A 22,118-nucleotide genomic window follows, 5' to 3' on the forward strand; every position below is an offset into this window, starting at 1 on the left:
TAAAAATATGAGGGTAATAAACATATTTTGTCAAAATTATGTATTATTTATTATTTTGCAAATTTCTTCTTGAAAAATACAAAATTCGTCAATTTACACTTTTTCCGTATCTCTAATCATTTTCGAGATATTAGACTAACAATAAGTATGTTTACTACTTTCAAGTTTGAGGACGATTTTCACCCGTTCACAGTGGACTGTTGGCGATAAAAAAAAATACGTGTCGAATATTTTTTCTAATACTATCATATACCAAAGTTTCATGGATATCGGTGATTTTTTAAATTTTTTATCGAAAAATACAAAATTCGTCAATGTATGCTATTCCTCTGTTTCTAATATTGTCACACCTTCACAGTGGACGATTATCAATAAAAAAGAATAGGTACGTGTCAAATATTTGTTTCAATACTACAATACACCAAAGTTTCGTCAAAATCGGTGATAATCACTTGAGAATCTTCCCTTGTAAGATAAATTACCATATTTACAAATTTTCCATTTTCCCACCGAAACGAGACATCGAAAGAAGCGCTATCTCTGCAAACTAATAGAGACATACGCGTCTCTTAACTTACTCCACGCTACAAACACGTGGAATAGAATAAACACGGGGAGAGATGTAAAGGAAAATTTCTTGTTCGAAGCCCACGGATCCCGCAAATTAGCAAAAATACACATCCCTGAATTTACCCGGGTGTTCCAAGTATGCAAAGTTCCAATGGCCTGGCCGTAATCGAATTCGGGCCGGTCGCAAGAGGGAAACGCCGAGGTCCATCGAATGGGGGGTTGATTTTACGAAATTAGCCGGACAGCGTAAACCATCGCGCGGTAAACCTGTAAGAGTAACTTTGATAGTTCGTTGACCCTTGGCTAGGCGTTTTGCCGCGGTGAACCACAATACGCCAGCTGTGCTGGCCTTGGCTCAGCCAATATTAATTTCATTAATTATGCGCCACTGAATTACGATATTAGCACCGGACCGGAGCCATTTCGCTTTAGGGCATAATTTCCTCCAGAACCGCGGTAATTATTGCGAGAGGCTTTTCTTCGAACGTGACGAATTTGTTCCGAGCTTGCGGCCTGCTAATTTCCGCCGGGTCGATGGACGGGAGCTGTCGAAGAACTGAATTTCGTTTAGGGTGTACAGGGTGGGCCACGTGAAACAAGCCAAAGATAAGTAATTATTAGGTAATTATTACTGCAATGCAGGCTTTTTTGGTACGAAAGAGTGAATGTGGGAAGAGATGGGGAAATGGAGAGAGTTGGTGTGAATGGCATGGAAAGGAAGAACGAATGAAAGGCGATCGTGCGTGGCGCGTTTGTTTATGTTTAGACAATAACATGGGTTGTCAAGCCGATCGCGGCGTGTGTGAGTGTGTGTGTTCGAGAGAAAAAGAAGAAGAGTATGAATGTGTGTGTGATTGACCAGCGAACGAGAAGCATCGAACCGTGAACATTAAGAGAGTGAATTACATTTTCTTGTGACAAATAAAAATAATATTAGTGAACAGCATCGGCGACGCGTGGGGTACTTTACTTTTTATTGAATAAAAAGTGATCAAACAAAATCCCACAGTAGTTTTAGAAGACCGGTTGCAATTGAAAAATAATAGCAGGGGAGACTCGGGCTAGACGTTACAATTTTGAGATTACAATGCAGTTATTCTCTTCGCTGTTAACTAATCTATTGTTAAATTTATCGTACTTTAAGATTTCAAGCTTATGTTTAACATACTGGAATTAGTTTTTCGTAGGGAGTCCTTTGTTTGCAACTCCGCGAAGCGTAATTTCTAACCCCGTCGTGGGGCAAGTTGTCACAGCATTGGGGTAACTTGTTCCTAAGAAAAAACCAGTAGGTAGTAGTAAGGGAGAGTGGAGAAATTTCGAACACCTGAGAAAAAATTGAATAAAACAAAATATCACAAAGGTAATAACTTTTTTATCCTTTATATGTTGTCACATGCGTAACAGACGTCGCTTGGGTTGTTCGGCCGTACCGACGAGCCGAACAATGCATCGGTATTCCCGATAGACCAGCACGTACAAAAAAGCGAGGTCTTAGCCGGCACGAAAAATACTTTACGACACCGAAACACTCGACGCCTCTCACACCTGAACACCACATGACCTAAGATCATAAACAGACCTCCAACAGGCAATATAACAAATGTAAGAACAGATTCCCCACTTTCACACCACCACCAGACGCACCCCAAACACACCGAAGAAACCAATTACCACACACTTCCGCCACCTACGACAGTTTCACCCCACCAATCACAACGCACACGTAGTTTATAAAATAGCGAACACCACACGACACGACGCACAGTTTTCCGAGCAGCAAGCTTAAGCATTTCGCGCTCTGTTCACGTTCATTCACAAATACGTAGTTTTAATAGCAAACTGTTGTGCGTTAATGGTCTATCTTCCGAGCACTAACTGAGTCCCCTATCCCGAGTAGATTCCTCAAATGGTCTGACTCAAAAAAAGGGACAATTATCGGTTTCGCAACAAGCACATCGCGATTCGTAACAATGTACACAAGCACATGTTTCTGTAATCAACTTTAACAAAATTTAAAAATAAAGCTAATTTTCAGTGGAAAAACCAAACCGTTGCTGTTCGTGATTTCCTAACTGTCGTGGGGTAATCACGAACGCAACTTATTTTTTTAAAAATTTGCACAAATAACCTCTGTCCATCACTGCGCTTTTCGTGTGCCCGTTCGCAGATGTTTCTACTGTTCAAACAGAATGTGGTAAGAAAATTCGCCTAATGAACGGTCCAGAATTTTCGTAGAATCTCATAGTGAAGAATAGAAATTTTTGTTTCTCGAATTCGTGGCAAAAACGCCTACAAACACTTTGCGTTACGTTGCATTGCACAAAGTCTGTGTAAACAAAGACTAACTAATTGCAAGTAAATTAGCTTTATAAAATCAGGACTATAAGCTGTTGCTATAAGCAGTTAAGCGTTCCTTAACGAACCACGGTGTAGGCTAGTAGCAGCCATAAACTGCATACTGTTAATTTTATTAATTATATTCGACTACGTTAACAGGTTAATTCTTGTGTAATAGAAGCTGTTGCAACTACGCAAATTGCTATCAATTATCGCGAAAGTGAAGTAGCCGAAAGACAGAGTAAGCGAGAGGGGAGAGATTTACATGCAATTTGAATGAACAAATTTATGCATTTTCCTCGATGAACATATTAAACTTGCCATTCAAATCAGACTTTGGTACTTACGGTTAGTTAACCATTGAAAACGACATAGATGATGGAAGGATAATTACACTAAATATGCCCAAAATTTAATATCGTTATGTGCAATAAAATATTGCTCTCGATACAAAAATAATTTATTATCGTCACCGTTCGTTGATTTATCTTTTAGAACAGTGATTTCATTTTTATGAGTTGACCAGCTTTCAAATCTACGATGTAAAAATTTTTTTAGCGAACATCACACTTTAACCCTTTCGTGGCGTCGCAAAAATTAGTATTAACCACTTGTAAAAAGAATAATTGCAATTCCAATGGTAGGTAAATAAAAAATTCTTTAAGAAAATAATCCGGCCACGAAAGAGTTAACCTAGACACGTGAATATTGTTGAAACTAACAAGTAGTTTTTTAAAAAACGTTTCTCATGCCTCTCGCGTAGATTTTTGAAGATTTTAAAAAATCTACCGGATGGAAGTAATGATAATCCTCTGGATTGCACGAACCATTGCTGTGTAACCAAAAACATAATTCCATGTGGTTGATATCACTGAAGGAACGACTTAATCTGAGGTGCACGAGTGGATATTGAACCAAGCTGGTTCTACGTCAACAAACAATCCTGCGGTAGTTGCGGCAAACTGGAAGAGAGATCTCAGCAGTTTGTTGGACATATTTCACCCGAAAATTTAGCATTCCGGCTTGCAGGTTTGCTGCAAAAGTTTCCCTTAGACCAATGTTGCTTAACTGAACCTCTGATTAAGCTTTCTGGCTAATGTGTGATTTAAGATTAATTCGGTCCACTTGTCGATGTATTTGTATTTCATTGAAAATGATAACAAATTCACCAAAAATCTTTGTATCTTCACGTTGTCCAAAGAGCAAATTTTTTTATCACTTGTTGAGATTAATAAACGATCTTGGTCAGTTGGAAATGATAAATGATCGATATTTCTTCTCAAATTGATCAAAAATTGTCACACCTTTATATTGTTCGACGATAAATCTCAAAATCATTTGTTAAGGTTTCGTCCATATAAAAAATAAAAAATAATAAAAGAGCAGATAAAGAAATGACCTAAATTGATTAAAAAAAAAAAAAAAATCTCCCTAGTGTCCGACGATAAATTTCAAAATCACTCGTCAAGCTTTCGTCTGTATCGGTGATTTCGTGGGGGGAAAAAAACAGCTAGGTGCACAATAGCGACTTCGTTTATCGATCGCGCAGAACCTTTGACGAATTGTCGAGAGTTTTTTCCGTCCACGGCAAGACAATACGGTCTGGCTAGAGGAATCCAGCGTATAAGGTAACAGAGAGAGGGTTCAATCTTCTGTTGCTACCGGGCGCTGACGTATTCAAACAGAAACCAGAGGCTCAGCTGCCCGAGGCAAAAACTGTTTTTCCAACAACTTAAATGCACTCGGACAGAATCCGCCTCTGTCCGAAACTTTCCTGCGTTTTACGTTTGTTCGATAAACACGCCGTTCCAGCCGTCTGGACTTTATTGCTCATACCATGGAACGCTTTTGCAAACACAAATTCATCCAAATTTGTAGAACGCACCGGCGAAATATGTGAAAAACATGGAGAATATTGCGTTCTATTGGAAATGTTTGCTTTTTTTTTTTGTATTTTTTGGGGGAGAAACGAACGTATTGTAGAATGGCGAGTGTCACAACTGAGAACGTGATCGATATTGATGTTAGATATTGGTGAAGGCATGTTTCCTTTTTGGGATGTGTGTACTTACGCAAATGTATGCAGAGTGTTTTGTTTTATTAAAAGGGATAGGGACTATAATCTCAGTTTTGCACAGTACAGTTTCCTTCATCGGGAAATAATTTTTATTCGACGTTAGCGAACGTGTGCCAATAATAAATTGAAAATTTTTGAACTCAGAGCTTTTAGCTGTGTTTTGTGACTGTCATAATCCAGTACCATTAGCATACTGTACTAACATGATTGTCCACGTGATAATTGCAATTAGTCTTACGACACATTTTGATGAGAAAGAAAAATTCTAATCGTTGACCCCAACTTTTCAATTAACCCTAACATCTTAATTTTTTTTGACATAATCGCGTTTTTATTTTTTCAAGAAAGTTTTCTAATTTTCTAAGTTTCTTATTGCACGATATTTCACATACTTCACGAGGAGTATGAATTTTTTCCAAACTCCAAACTGAAGAATGTTTTAAAGAACTAAGCTTTCACTTAAAAAAGTTTTCTAATTTAGGAGAACCGTGAAAAAAATGATTGCTAATATACATATTTCATACTCCTTAATGTTCCCCATACTTCGCTAGAAGAATGAATTTTTCGAAGAACTAAACTTTCACTTGAGTCGACAAATATCGAAGAGTAATTCACCGCGTCGGTGAAAAATTCATAGCGTTTGCTTTAGAATGCATTCTTTTCCAAAATTGAAAAATCCTATACTTTAGATAACTAAGTTTTCATTTGGATCCATAAATACTCAAAAATGGTGGGCAAATCAGACGTAAAAAAATCCATAGCTTTTGCTTTAGACTGAATTTTTCCCAAAATTGAAGAATGTGCAAGATCTAAGCTTTCATTTGGATCCATAAATACTCAAAAGTCGTGACCAAATCAGACGTAAAAAATTCATAGTTTTTGCTTTAGACTGAATTTGTCCCAAAATTGAAGAATACACTTCAAAGAACTAAGCTTTCATTTGGATCGACAAAAGCTCGAATATCGTAACCAGGACGAGACGTCGAAAATCCATAGCGTTTGCTTTAATCTCCCTCGTTTATTGCCCGTTCACACGACGCGGGATTGAAAAGAGACGAAATGTGCACGGCACAAGGGAATGATGATTCGAGTGTAGTGCTGGCCGTCAGAAGGCGAAATGTGCCCAGTGCCCTAGGGTTGTTGGTTATGTCGTTTCCGGTAGTGGGTAGGAAATGGCAGCATGTACCTAGAAGTTACCGAGAAACTACTGGATAGGTTGTTTCGAGCAGTGCTACGCGCAACGGAGTGAAATTATGTCAGGCGTGATATTTTCTCGCGAGGATTACCGTTTATACGTACACATGTGCTAATATGTACTCTCGTTCTCCTAATCTTTCTTATGTGACGTCATAATTTATCGTCTCTCTTGTATTTACCCGCTATGAATTCTGATTTTTCAATTTTCAGGGAGAGCAATTAAATCGGTATTAATAATCGTTATTTACTCGGTAGGAATTCTGATTTTTCAATTTTTAGGGAGAGCAATTAAATCGGAATTATTTATTATTTACTCGGTATTGTATAATTTCGATTTTTAAATTTTCTGGGAGAGCAATTAAGTCGGAATTATTATTTATTATTTACTCGGTATTGTATAATTTCGATTTTTAAATTTTCTGGGAGAGCAATTAAGTCGAAATTATTATTTATTACTTACACGCTATGAATTTTTATTTTTTAATTTTCAAGAAGATCAATTGTGTCGAATTACTATTTATTATTTACTCCTTATGAATTTTGGTTTTTAAATTTCGCAGGTGGCAGTTAAATCGAAATTACTATTTATTATTATCTCGCTACGAATTTTTATTTTTAAATTTTCAAGAAAAGCACGCTGATAATCTTAAGCGACATTTACATTAATTACAATGCAAACGCAAATGAGAAGGAAGATAAAATTAGTAATACAGAAGCTTCTCAAATTGCAGGTTCCTTAGAATGAAAATAACCAAGAGAAACACTTATAGCAGCACGTGTTAAATTAGTATACACAAAGTAGGTATACCAGTTCTTCAGCCCCAATTTTGAAAGATAATTTCACCCCTAAACATGAATATTAGCATCTAAAAAAAAGTATATCATATTCAATATTTTTAAATTCTCTTGTTGACATTCCCTTGTTAGTATTGCAAAATATTCTGAATAATAATATAAAACTATCTCCAACTTACATTTATAATTTAATTGTGTCTCTCTCCACTCTTAGTTTCTTTACCAGAAAGAAATTAATTTTCTTCGACTCGTTCTACCATTGCAATAAACGAAAAAAAAAAAAGAAAATCCTTTTATTCCTCTTCGATCCTCGATATTAGCATTAAAAGCCACGCATGTGTGCCAGAGCTGCGTGCAGGACGACGCTAGTACAGGTAACATCGCATTACCTTAAATTGTCGTGAACGTTAATTATCGGATATAACGCAGGTGGTGAGAAAACGACATTAAAATTTGGTCGATGTTAATTACATTGGATTCTCAGGTGAACACGTGCACATTACTGCACTTGACGTATAATTTCATTAACGATGGGTACTCCTGTCTTGCGTTTTTGCTTTTCCAGCGACATCGTTTAACGATATCGAAGTGTTACTAGAAATATGGTATAACCAGAATTAGTACGTATTCCATTCGTACAATCGAATGTTCACAAGCAATATTCGTAGTAAAATTAGTTAATTGCAACAGTCTTTAAAAATTTGTTGTACAATATTTTACAAATAATCTGTTTATTAGAATTATCGCAATATATCTCTGGCGTGAATAATTTATTAATTAATAATTTTCTCGATTTAACTCATTACCATACAAATTAGTACTTTTTGTCTTCATTTTTGATACTTGACAGTGTGGCGGATAAATGAACTTAGAGCTATCGATGCATTGAACTATTTTCAAACAAAAAGTGACAGTATAAGTTGCTCTAAATAAATATTACAAAAAGTTGACATGAAAATTTCATCGAAAGAGGACATCAGGCGTTAATGAATTAACGTAGAAATTGATCAGAAGCACAAAAATTCATTTTTGCATTAGTTTATTTTATAATAATTAACCTGTTAACTGTGTAAAACAAGTTAACTCACTGGTTAGCGAATATTCGGAACACAATAATTTATTTATCGACAAATTATTCATTTTTAACCCTTTATGGGCAATCTGAAATTTCACTCTGTACTCCTTCCAAACGAATTTCTATTTTCGTTAAAAAAGTTTTCAACATGTGACTCAACTAATAATTCCATAATACAAAAGAGACATTTCTAAGTAGCCCAGAATTTTTTCAAATTTTTTCGAAGCACAGAACACTCCAAAAATTAGACCTAAACGAGCCAGTTTGCCTATACGGTATAAAAAAATACGTTTAATTCTTAATTGTACCGTTATACCTGTATTAAACGTAAAATACGTCACATTAGTATTTAATTATAATTCCTCTTCATTTTTCATTATAAACTAGAAATATGGAATTTCTGTTTGAAAGGCGAGCACAGTTCACAGTATAACCTATTGTAAACAGTGCCTTTTGTTATTGTCATTCGACATACGGCATTCTTCGGCGGCAGTCGGAATAGTTCGAGACTCGAGAATGCGATGCGAATGTACGTGTATGTGGAAACACATAGTTTTTGGAAACAGTCGAGCAAGGGCGTCGCGTAGAGTCGTTCAGTCGTCGAGTCGTGGCAACAGCGATCGGTTGTGCGACGTATAAATATCAGAAGTATGTACTATGTAGCTGATAATACTGAAAATTTTCTGTTAATCCATTTGCATCATTAGCGATATATATAAACCTCCCCTTTACCTTATCGATACTACACTATTTTTTACTAGTTTCTTAATCCTTTTATCGATATCCTCGTCCTTTGCATGAATTGAGTCGCTCGGAAGCCAAAAGGATCAATCCACTTTTTGATATTCTTCCACTTTTAGTATCAAAGCACATACTTGGCTGCTTAATTTTTCATAAATAAAACAAATTTCAATCACGTTGGCTTCTAAGTGGCTCAATTTTCGCGAACAATCTATAGATAGATTCCTATTTCCCTCATCGATACTACACTATTTTTCATTAGTTTCTTAATCCTTTTATCGATATCCTCGTCCTTTGCATGAATTGAGTCACTCGGAAGCCAAAACGATCAATCTACTTTTTGATATTCTTCCACTTTTAGTATCAAAGCACATACTTGGCTGCTTAATTTTTCATAAATAAAACAAATTTCAATCACGTTGGCTTCTAAGTGTCTCAATTTTCGCAAACAATCTATAGATAGATTCCTATTTCCCTCGTTGATACTACACTATTTTTCATTAGTTTCTTAATCCTTTTATCGATATCCTCGTCCTTTGCATGAATTGAGTCGCTCAGAAGCCAAAACGATCAATCCACTTTTTGATATTCTTCCACTTTTAGTATCAAAGCACATACTTGGCTGCTTAATTGCTTTTAGTATCAAAGCACATGCTTTATTTTGCTGCTTAATTTTTCATAAATAAAACAAATTTCAATCACGTTGGCTTCTAAGTGGCTCAATTTTCGCGAACAATCTATAGATAGATTCCTATTTCCCTCATCGATACTACACTATTTTTTACTAGTTTCTTAATCCTTTTATCGATATCCTCGTCCTTTGCATGAATTGAGTCGCTCGGAAGCCAAAAGGATCAATCCACTTTTTGATATTCTTCCACTTTTAGTATCAAAGCACAATCAACTCGGTAAATGTTCAACTAAAGCCTGAAAGAATCGAACCACGGATCCACTCGCCTAACCTTCATTTCACGTTCCCTCCGCCTCCGTCGTTCTCTATTTGCCTATTCCTCTACCCCGGCATTTCCTCCAGCCAATCTCCACCACGTCTCAGCCCCGAAAACGTGCCTGTGAAACGATTCCTACCTGATCGTTCACGCTACGAGGTTCCCTCGAAAATATTAGCTTTAACGTGATCATTGTCGAAGAAGCAACGTTCCAATATCGCGAAAACATTGTTCGAACCCTCGTTTCACCCAGCCAGTTTCACCTCGTCGTCCAACAGCAGCAGCAGCCCAGCAGGTTTGCCTTTCGCCAATAAGCTTTTTCGAAAGGGTATATCGCCGGCGCGGAGGAACATGCTCGTTAACGGGGCGAACGTTATTACCTGGAATACAATTTTCAACGAGCACAATTACGTTTCTCTCCGGTCCATCGATTATCGCGCGGCAAAAAGCGGAACGGTCGTTATGCAAAATATCCCCGGTTACACAGCACTCCTGTCGAAGGAATTTGATATCTGCCGTGCGGAATCGAGGAAACAGACGAATATGCGTGTAATTGAAATAGTTTTTGTAGCAACGAAAGGTGGAGTTTGTTCTTTCGAAGGTGGTAACGGTCAAATTTTCGAATGCTTTCGTTTCGGTACGTGGATTTTGGAACGAGACGTGCTTTGTAGGTTCGTTTTACAGGTGAAGAGGATATTTCGGTGTGCGTGTGTTGCTGTTTAGGTGAAATTGTTGGAGGTTGGATTTTTATTTGAGGATTTACTTGGAAATAGCCTTTTTTTGTTTGAATTAGCTGTTCTTTAGGTTTGTTTATTTTCTCAAAATTTGGTAATACGCAGATTTGCGACAGTCGCAAACTGGCTTGGAAGATTGTTCGAAGGAAGTGAAAAAATTTTCAGGTTGATCTTTTATTTTCTTATGTATTGTGTACTATGGAGAAATATTTGAAGTTTATGATCGTGTAATAGAGAGTCTTTCGATCATTTTTTTGAGCTGTCTAGGAATTGTATTATCTTTTTGATTCGGAGATATTTACTTGAAAGGTTAAATTTCTGTTAGCTGACTCGTGTCATTTGTGACAAACTTTTCACTGAAAACGAATCAAAAGTAAAGTGAAAATGAGTGGAAATTTTCAATTTATGGATGAACATTTCTAAGAATTTCTTTTTTCTATGGAATTTTATTTTATTGCCAAAGTTACCCTTCGTTCGAGAATAAGAATTAATAATCTCGAACTGTAATCGTTTCTTTCCTCCGCTATCCTTTTAAATTCACAAGTTTACGTTGATCAAACTCGTTAATAAAGCTAATCAGTAGGTAGTCGCGCTCTTTGAAGCATATACGAGAAGGAAACGATTTATTTCAATGAAAGATTTCGTTACGGTAATTAAAATTTCCAGCTAACGAGTAGAAGGTTCCATATATAATACGTTAAAATCGAAATTAACGGCCATAGGAAGGATATTAAGCTTTTATATTCGAAATTCTTGCGTTAATTAATTTTCTCAAAAATACCTCGTATTATTAATAAAAAATTCTTTCGGGAAACCAAAAAGATAAATTATTTTATCGTTCTCGTTCGATTAAAAATTCGTACAAAGAATGCCTCGTATAGCGATTGTAACATATTGCAAAATTTGAATTACAAAAATATGCAAAAAATATGTGTTTGAATATCGTAAAATTCGACAAAAGATGAACGCGTTTCCAAACGTGACAACGGTAAACGAAATGGCGATGTAAATATCGGTATCCGCTACAGCTCTGCTTTTTCGCTCAGAAAATTTCTGTTTTCCGGTCAAATCTTTCTAAATTTAATTTCGTTGTTCAAAATTACCTCGAAACTGTGAATATTCCTCGCATTCGAAAATAGAAAATCCTATCAAGTAAGTAAATTTGGCGTTTTTGTCGCCGCTTGTGTCATGTTGTATTGAAATAAATTTTCACTGCAGAAAAATAAGAAATTTTACATTTGTAGCGTAAGTTAAAGATAAAAGTGAGCAATTAAATTTTGCTAGTTTATTATTAAAGGAGAATGTTTTAGTAAGCATTCGTAATACATTTTATTAATACAAATTAGTGGATAATAATAGTAATTGAAGTGAATAGAAAAGTCGCGTAGTAACCAATTATATTTCTCTTTTATTTATTAAATGCATAAATTATGCGATTCGTGTCGTTTAAATTTGAAAAATTCATTTTATCTTCATTTTATCATTTTATGATTCTTTTCAATGTTTTCTCCTTTTCAATGATTCATTCCAATGTTTTCCAAAACAATAAGTTTATATATATATTACTTTCTTCTAAAAAAAATTTCGACATTTTGAGAATTTGCAATTCTCATTTTTTATTGAGATTACGTTCAAAGGAAAAATTCGTGCTTCCAAATATTAAAAAAAGAAAATAGAGAAAATATTAATACAGCATGACTGCAAGAGTAACAAACTGTTCACTTTCGAAGTCTTTTTTAACTCCACCAAAAGAGTACTTAAATCAGTACTTCTCCAAACATCCCAAAGAACCACCATTTAAAATTCCAATCATTCAATCCCTCAGCTAATTAAATTTCCAAATAGAACACCAAACGACAAAATTTTGAAACTCCAACCAGAAAATTCCCCAAATAATTGAACAAAAATTACGAAAAATTGTTCGAATATCACAAAGAAAGCTTCAATTTCTAAAAAATTGTATCCTCCAGTGCTCAGTCATTAGCATAATTTTCTTTGTATAATCCATCTTGAAGAAACGGTCGGAGAAAATACGAAGAGATAATTGTGGAACTTGAGATCGTCGTATAATTGGTTGGCGACAGGTGGAGAGAATCGAACGAAGAAGACTTCGAAAATGGTTGTTGGATAGATATTCGCCGTGTATCGCGTTCTCACGAAATGGCCGACCAGGAAACACCGAGTCGCGAGCCGAGCAAAAACCTCTCAACTGTCGAATCACGCAGCAAGGCTACGCCGGATAATTTCGATTGCGATCCAAATTGTGTGTCTTCCTATGTGTCAAAGGATCCAACGTTGATCGTGCGTGGTAATCGAGTTATAAGGCGCGGACGGATGCTCGTTGTGCGGGCAAGAATATTATAGCGTTGAAATGGGATACCATTTGAAATTCGAGATTCGAAATTTTGGCGATTTTTAAATGGAAAAGAAATTTCATCGAAGGACCTGATTCGTTGAAATTTGCGATAGTTTGAATGGGACCAATGGCGGTATATTGGTGAATTTTTAAACATGTGGAGGATCGTGAAAATTTATGGAAGGATAATTCGGTGTTTTTAATTGTGGAAATTGTAAATTGCTACTGGGTGATTTTTTTTTTTTTTTTTTTTTTGCGGTTTTAATATTTGGTAGATAGTATTCTTGCCGACAACTGTGAGATAGTCTGGGGTTAGTGTCGTTTGAAATGTTTTTTAAACGGCGAGACATGAAAAATATCGTATAATTTTTTTGATGGTTCATATTTTATATCGACGAAGAAAATAATATGAAATTGAAGTGAAGAAATTCGTAATTATTTCCTACTAATTTCTTCTATCTCATATTATCTAAAATTCCTAATCATTATCTACTAATTTCTATTATGTCATGTCTTCTGAAATTCCCAATTACTTTTCACTAATTTCTATTATTTCATATCTTCTGAAATTCCCAATTATTTTTTTACTAATTTCTACTATTTCGTATTATATAAAATTCCTAATTATTCTCCACTAATTTCCACTATTCCAAGCTACCCGAAATTCCCAATTATTTCCCACTAAATTCCACAAACAGCACCAAAATTTTTTCAAACGTACAAAACAGATATTTAAACTACATTTTTCACATCTTATTTCCTTAAATTTCTTTACTTTCACCACTCTCGCAAACCTGCAACTTTTATCAACGCAAACAAAAAATCCTCCGTGTAACTCCGAAGCATAGAAAAAAACCTTTGACCATCAATTCCTGCAGCATCAACTGGTAAATGAAACTTCCCGTCCACCTCTCGCCGTTTAAAAAATCTCTCTCTCTCTCTCCCAGCTCTTGAAAATGTTGCTCCTCGCGGAAATACAAAAACGATCGGGGCAAAGTAGTACAGGGCGGCGATTCACTTGAATAAAGTGTCCCACTAAGGGTGCACAAAGAAATGCAGGTTTCGACTCGTGTCATTTTACCTTGGCTCGTTTGCTACTTGTGTACGGTTGAAAATGTAAAGCACGCACACGAAAGTATTTCGATTATGAAACAGAAGCGTACAGACCAGTAGTTTCCGGGGAACTGCAGCATGCGGAATATTCGGGAACGGGCGCTCGATACCCGAAGTAATTCAATAAATACCGGTTCTATCAAGAACTTCCTCCTGCACCAATGAGCCTCTAAATAATTGCGAAAGTTCCGAAAATTGTCGAGCACGCCTCCGTCCGAAATCGTCCAAGTTCGGCCCACACAACGCGGGAATAAACCGACTCCGAGTTCTTGATCGTTGTTTCTTTTTTTTTTTCGGGGGCTCGCTCTTTGTGCCTGGTTAACACAGGTGAGAGAGTACGGTCGTAAGCTTGTTCGATTGCGAGAGAGTGGATGGAAAATTGTATCGGTGAACTTGCATCGTCTGTGAAGGATGAAGTAAGAAAGATAGAGCAGGGGGAGTTCCCTTAACGCCGGACGGCACCTAATACCGGACATTAGTTATATCTGCAATAATTGAAACGCTACCGAGCCGTTATTCTGCGTATCTCCTAGAGGAGGCAAAAGGAATAAAAATAAGTTTTGTACGCGTTTCAGTCGCGTGTGCACAGGTAGAGAGATTTATTTAAGGAAAACCTTAAGCGTCCGGTGCTAGGGGAACTCCCCCTAAATGTTTTAGAGGAGATATTTCAAATTAACAGTGTAAATTGTTGCGTATTGCAGAGAAAAGGGTTAGATTGAGATCTATACGTCAATCTTCTTTTTGTAAAATTATGCATTCGTAGTAGTTGCCTTTAAAAGTTACGTTTTGAAGGAGTTTCTTTTTGAGATTGAGATAAAGAAACTTTGAAAATTTGTAAAATTCGTCTAAATTTGATGCAACAGAAGTTTAAAAGAAAAAGTAACGAAATACTTTCGAAGGTGACAATTCATCAGTTAGGCAAATATCCCCATAATTGATCGTACTGTATCTTACATTAGACAGTAGAAACATTTCAAACGGCCGCGTGCGAGAAACGGTGTAAATACGCAGACGAGATACCGAAGAAAAGGAAGAAGAAAAAATGTAAAGGAGATAACGCGTACTGTTAAGAGACTGGAACTTCTTTTTTTTCAAGAAACGCTTCTGGGTCACGGATAGTCTTGCATCGAGCTCTGAAACAAAGGCTTCTTCGTTCTTTTCCTTCGTCGTGAAAAGTAGGCTGCTGAAAATTCTTTGAATTTGTCACCTTTACAATTGTGATCAACTACTGTTCCTTGCAAAATTACTTCTTCCACAATGATGAATCGAACATAGAAAGAAATGTTTAAGACGAAAGTTGAATTTTTCGGTAAAGCAAACAAAACTTTGGAGGTCGTTATGTTTTAATCGACATTACGATCCTGTCATAAAATTATGCATTGATGAAACACGTTTTTCTTCTTTTTATTGAGTAATTCTTTAATCTTTTTGTTTCATTTCTCGTTCGAAATTAAAAAAATTTCAATCGCAATATTTTGTTGGTATTGTAAGTTTCTTTTTTAAATAATTACTAATATCCAGTTACAGTTGAAAAAGTGCAATTTGACGAAAATTGCTGTTCCATGAAACCATTCAGCATTAATTTTAAACATATTCTCGTATTTTTTAACTTTAAAACAGTTTCTCCGAAATTACCAGCGTTATTTTTGCAATAGTTATTTTCAAAAATAATTTTGAAGGATACAGTTCATTCGAAAATATGAAATAACAAGATATCTGTGGTAGAATAGGGAATAGAAACTAACGTCGAAATTTTATTTTAGAAATTCTATCGTCAGAGACGTGAAAAATGCCTATTATCGGATGCACCAAAGAAAATAATTGCAGAAGAAATGCGTTCTTAAGAGCGAAGATGCTCGAGGAGGCTCAGGCTACAGGTTCGCCTTGTATAATATCATTGCTCGTTGATTCATTCTTCAATAATCAAATTGAATATATTCGAGACGAAGTAAAAACGTTCAAACAGAAATTTTCTATTCGAACAACAATTTTATTTATGAAAAATTGATTTGCTAAGTTTGAGCAATGAAACACGTTGACTTGATAAATTTCAGATGTTAAAATTATTATTATTTGCGTTATAAGAATTTCTGAATAACTCTGTTGATTAACAATGCCTGTCGTTTAAAAGTTCTACTTGCAAAAGTTTTTTTAGAAAACGAATTCCTATTTGAGACAAACTATAATTTGTTTTATTTGTTATTCTGCATTTCGACCTATTTGTCTCCAAGATTATTAACCCTTTGCACTCCTCGCAATTTTTATTATGACCTACCAGAAACTCTGAATCGTTTTTACTATGGGCTACCAGCTACTCCGAGACTATTTAGAATGGCGCGAGTGCGCCTCTGTGGAAGATACTTTGTAGGCGTTCAATTTTTCTTAAAAATATATTTTACAATGTCGCCGCAGCAGTGACAATGGAGCTGTTAGTTCCACTTACAATGTCGCCACGGCGCACAGTGTTTCGCGTATATGAGCGACAAAACTCATAACTTCTAAGCTAATCAATTTTCGACCCAAGTCCTCTAACACTTTTTTGAAGTGAATTCTCATATGCATTGATTGGCACATAAAAAAATGTGTTGTGAGAAAATCCGTCCCGAAGACGGTGACTCGCCCCTTTGGGTTTTTCCCTGGGCCTGTTCGCGTTCCTCACTCTTCCCGAGACCTTCGATGTACACTTTTGCAAACGACGCCCGATTAACGTAGATACAGATTCTGAGTAAAATATATTGTTGTGGAAAACGGAGACACGTTCAGTTTATTTTACCCCCACTCTACGCTGAGTCGGAGTATTTTTCTGACAGTTTTCATAAAAAAAAATTGTAGTGATCCTTATTTTTTATTGAATTTTATTAACATTTTAAGATGCAAAAGATTGTGAATCAAGCACTTCAGAATTTCTACTTTTGTACATTGCACGAAACACTGCGGCGGCGACAACGGAGTGCAAAGGGTTAAGATACATCCAACGTTATTATGCAACATAAATAGATGTATAGCACAAATAATACGTAACGAGACGTACCAATGAAATTTGACTGAAAATTCCTGTGATACCGTTTATACGAGGTACAACGTGCCTTTAATTGACGAAGTTAAAGCCGCGTTTAAACCTTGATCGCTAGTTACTAAACACGTTACATTTAATTTCTTCCCACAAATGATCGAAAAGCCAATTGACAATCGCACGTGATTTACCTGACTGTCGCACGAAATCGGAACGGCAGACTAGTACTAACATATTTGACATGTTACAAATTTAATATTTGTGATGAGTAATATTTGATATATTAAAAATCTACATGTATGTAGACAATTCTTTGAACTTCGCCATTAATCACCTAAGTGAATAATATTCAAAATACCTTTACACTTATGCATACTCACTTCTATTCGAAAATCTCGAAAAGAAATCTGTCAATTAACTAACAAATTTAAAAAAAAAAAAGAAAATAGAGCAACAGAACTTCACCGCTAAATACCTTTACACTTACGCATACTCACTTCCATCCCAAAATCTCTAAAAATATAATTCAATTAAAACCACAAACTCTACTCGATCTACCCCTATCACAACAAACTACCAAAAAACCCAAAAATAAAATACCACAGTAAAACGAAAAATCACACAGCTCCTTAAAACCCGTGTTAAAAAAAAACAATCACCAAATAACACAGCAACATCACGAATTCGACCGTAGAGAACCCTAAAAGCTCTGTAGAGGATACACGCTCGCAAAGTCCAGAGGAGATATCCGCGAGTTTGTCCGCTGTCGAATTCCTCGGCGAGTCACAAGTCGAAGAGCAACCGGAAGTGAAGAAGGAGGAAGAAGAAGAAGAAGAAGAACTGGTCGAAAGTGAAGAAATCCCAGTTGAGACAGCGGAGGAACGAGCGGGAAACGATAACGAGGACACAAACGACGCCTAGGGAGATAGAAAATTCATCGACGCGGGCCGAGGAGGCAAGTGGAAGGGTCAAGCATCGCAAAATTGCCTCTGTAACCAGTCCTCGAAGAGCTTTTTTATAATTCACTTAGGTAATAATCTCCCGTGACCTTGATTCTCTCCTCCTGTCCTTTTGTTCCGGCTTTTTGTCGGGCTTGTAACACGAGAGGGTGTTCCAGTTACGAATACAGACGGAATCCCGCGGTGTCTCGTTTAAATGCCCGCCGATAACGCGATGATAAAATTTTCAGGCAAATATTGTTACACAGAGGAGAGGCATCTGAGGGGAGAGTGGAATTGTTGTCGAGCATGTTAGGGGGGGGGGTTTGAAAGCTGGCGACTTGGGAATTTCTTTTTTTCTTTGATGAAAAATGGCTGGATTAGTTGAGGAGGTGAGGTGGTTTGGAGAATGTTTGAGACGGTTTTTTGGTAATCTTGCAGTGTATGCAAATTTTGGGGATTGATGGCTATTGATAAATATGAAAATTGTGGGAATTGATAGATACAAAAATTTTGGTAACAGGTGTTTATTGGAAAATATGAAAATTGTGGGTACAGGTAATTTTTATTGAATATAAAAATTGTGGAAAAAGCTGACTATTGATAAATATAAAAATTGAAGGAGTTGATAACTATTAATAGATACAAACATTTTGGTAGCAGTTAATTATTAATAAATATAACAATTGTGGGTATAGATAACTATTAATGAATACAAAAATTATGGGCACAGCACTGTTTATAGCAGCAGTTATTTAAAATTGGTTAGTAAAGAAACTTTGATATAATTAATATCAACGATTTGCACAATTCAGAAGATATCATTCACTTTCGAAGCATTTTACCTGCATCATTTTAACATCTGTTTCACCAAATTAAGATAGAAATACTTGTAACATGAAATCAAGGATTAAATTAGTCCAAAATTGCACCAAAAAGGCACAAACTGTACAGTACGAGTAATTTTTCAAAACGCCTATAGACAACAGCAGCGACAGGGTGTTACTGCTTCAGTTAACAATCTCTCTGCATTTCTTCCACCGACTATACGCTAGAATCTTTCGCAACCTACTGCAGCAATCGCTGCCTCCGAATCCAAGACCTGCACTTTTACGAGAACTCCGACGACGGCGACAGGCATCGTCTCGCGCTTATCATAAATTTGCATCGTTCGAGCAGAAAATCACCTCGGGGAAACGTGTCGACCTCCGTGGAAGACTCGTTTAGCCGCGTAATCACCGGAGACGGATTAATTCGTCGACATCGAGAAGCCGGTTGCTCGCGAGGCCCGGGTAACAACGGAGCAGCAGCGAAAGGAAAACCGGGGAAGAGGACAAGGAATAGGGAAAACCTTTTGTGCTTAACGACAGCTCGAGCCTCGAGAGAAGAGTCCCTAGGTAAATTTACCGACTCGTCTGCTAACTAAGGACGTCCCAATTGGCGACTCTATCGCGTGGATCTGACTGGAAGAGGGAAAAAAAGCGTTGCGGAAAGTTAGCATTTCCACCGTGGACATTGGCGGACATTCTCCTTTTAGTTTCTCCTTCGCTCGTTATTTCGGAACGACGGTACGACGATCAAAGTTGAATTAACGCGGCCACTTGGATCCGATCAACAATTCCGATAGAGTTCTAAACCGTTGTTGGATACCTCTTGTCGGGAATCGAAGAGGATTCCTCTCTCTCTCTCTCTCTCTGGCGCGTTTAAGATCATGGGGGATGAAACGAATGGACAAAACCAAGTGGAAGGTACGAAAATGAAGCGGGGAAACGCAATTAACGGTTTCAATGGGTGAACTGGTACATGAAATGGGATATTTTCTTTTGTTGTTGTTTGCGTGGCTATTAAAGGAAGCTTTTCTGTTGGAGCTTTTAGGGTAAAATTTGTGGGGCGAGTTAAATTTGTTCGTGCGATGAGATATATTGGAAGATGTGAATTATTTTGGTGGATGAAAAATTAGTGATCAGTTGATTAGATTGTAAAGATAATAGAAAATTGTGAAAAAGGTAAACTAAATATTTTAGTTTGAAATATGAGAATGAAACAGATAGATAAATTGCATCGTATTAATTATGCGATCGTGCTAAGATTTTTATATGGAGTACAAGGGAAATTAACTGAAAATTAATTAATTGAATTCGTCATTTTATGAATTGTAGAAGATGGTTCTAATTTCTCGAAATAATAAGAACGTCACCCATTGAAATCGATTCGACAATCGTGATTAGAAATACATTTGTGAATTGAATATTCTTTCATACTTCTCGTTCAAAAATTTTAAATATAAAATTTGAAATTAGAAGTAAAAATTTAGAGATATAAAATTCAATTTAAAAATATAAAATTTGAAATTAGAAGTAAACATTTAGATAAAAATTTGAAATTTAAATTATTCAAAAATACAATCAATCTCCAAAGAGTAATCATACGTATTAGTAATAACAGAAAATTGTCACTGATATAAAATTCGAATAAAGTATCGAAAATAGTGAAAGAAAAGAGAATTATGTATCTCGAATACGAAGAATGAAAAGATTCCCGTAATCTTCCGTAACAGCGCCCGAAGGGGAAAAAGCTGAAAACGGGAATAATCTCGAGGACGAGGCAAAGAAGTTAGACGAAGGCAGCATGAGACAGATTGAATCGGTGCAACTATCGACGAGCTCAGATTCAGGATCGTGGGATGAACATGCGAAAGACAGTGAGGAAATTTTCGTTTCTTTCATCGGAGATTAAAAACAATAAGGTTCGGTTAGCTAAGAAATTTCGTAAGCAGACAATGCTTTAAACTCCGAGTTCTAACTTCCTTTTGATAATAAAAAGTCGGAAGAGAATTCGAAGTTCGTGGTTTGTAATCGGCTTTGTTGAATTTCACGAACGATTGAGAAGTGAACCCTGAAATGGCGCACTAGGATCTTCAGCAAAGCATAAAATTATTGTGATTGAAATGTTACATCGTTCTTAGGAGATTTGCGAAGTCTAGTATTCCTTCCAGTTTATTTCCAGGAGTTCAGAAATGGAAAGGAATCGATGAATTAAGAAATTAGATTTAATTGTATTCATATCGTAACTAAAAGTATTTTATTTCGTGTGTTTCACTTCTGAACATTCTAATTTTAGTGTTCTTATTAGGGCTCTTGGGAAAATTCGAATATTCGGTGTATTCGAATGGAATTCAGATGAATTGTTGAATATCGTGTAAGTGGAATATACGAAATTTAAACTGTTCGAATATTCCAATTACCCGAATTCTCAGAATTATTCGAATTGTTCGAATATTCCAATTACCCGAATTCTTTGAATTAGTCAAATTGTTCGAATATTCCAATTATTCGTATCATTCGAATAAAGAATTCGTGTTCGAAATTATCCAAACTATCCGTATTCGAAATTATCCGAATTATCCAGATAAAGAGTTCGTATTCGAAATTATCCGAATTACTCGAGTAGTTCGACTATTCTAAGTAAGTTTCACAGCCCTGATTCTTACATTTAATGCCTCCAATTTATTTCCCGAGAAACTTAACAAAAGTCATTAAATTGTACATGGATAAAGTTCAACCTACCTACCTATGTAATGTTGTAACTTTTACAACACTTTCTTGCTCCGAAAGTTATGTAACGGTGTAGTATCCATTATTAGGTCTGTCCACCGGTAGTCGTTGAAAATTTCGTAAACAAAGTCTTCCTGGAAAAGTTCCCCTCTGGGTCGACAAACTTTCGTCGCGCGCGCGGCAAAGTCGAGAATCGATCAATCATCGATGAAAAATGAAAAAGAGAATTGTTGTTTACAGCCCGTGCACACAATTCCCAGGTTCACGGAAATAAACTGGAAGTTACTTCTGGTGTCGATCTAATATTCCCCGAGCAAACGTATCTAAAGATAGTAAAAGAGAAAGAACAATAGGAAGAGCTATTGCCGATCCCAGTGCGTCAAATTATCGATGTAAAAGAGTATCGTTATTCGGTGTAGACCGTCGAGTCTTTTCCCCAACCGAGCTAAACGCTCCAGAGAAATTTCGTTTAATTTTTATCGATGTGTTTTTTTTTTCTTTCTTTCTTTTTTGTTCCATTGACGACAAGTATTTAATCACTGTTCTGTGTGTGTATTTACGCTGTTGCGTTAAAATTTAAAGCACTCTTTTTGTAATCTAATAATCGACTTTTTTATTTGCTAGAGATTTTTGAACAAGTAGAATAATTTTATGGAAAATTTTATTCAGGT

The 22,118-nt window shown here is 36.2% G+C and overlaps 2 protein-coding genes across 2 annotated transcripts in view; both read left to right on the forward strand.

The window, feature by feature from the left end:
* The window catches only part of LOC108575325 (cyclic nucleotide-gated cation channel alpha-3-like), a 134,711-nt gene extending 116,835 nt beyond the window's left edge, over positions 1-17,876 (forward strand). Inside the window, exon 8 of the mRNA XM_017938091.1 lies at positions 17,650-17,876. Within this exon, the coding sequence (XP_017793580.1) occupies positions 17,650-17,876 (227 nt within the window). The remainder of the gene's footprint in view (positions 1-17,649) is intronic.
* A 1,728-nt stretch (positions 17,877-19,604) lies between these two features.
* Positions 19,605-22,118, forward strand: part of LOC108575326 — a 99,340-nt gene continuing 96,826 nt past the window's right edge. The window contains exon 1 of the mRNA XM_017938092.1: positions 19,605-19,641. Coding sequence (XP_017793581.1) covers positions 19,605-19,641 — 37 coding nt within the window. The remainder of the gene's footprint in view (positions 19,642-22,118) is intronic.

Source organism: Habropoda laboriosa, unplaced genomic scaffold, assembly GCF_001263275.1.
Source record: "Habropoda laboriosa isolate 0110345459 unplaced genomic scaffold, ASM126327v1 scaffold143, whole genome shotgun sequence".
NCBI lineage: Eukaryota > Metazoa > Arthropoda > Insecta > Hymenoptera > Apidae > Habropoda > Habropoda laboriosa.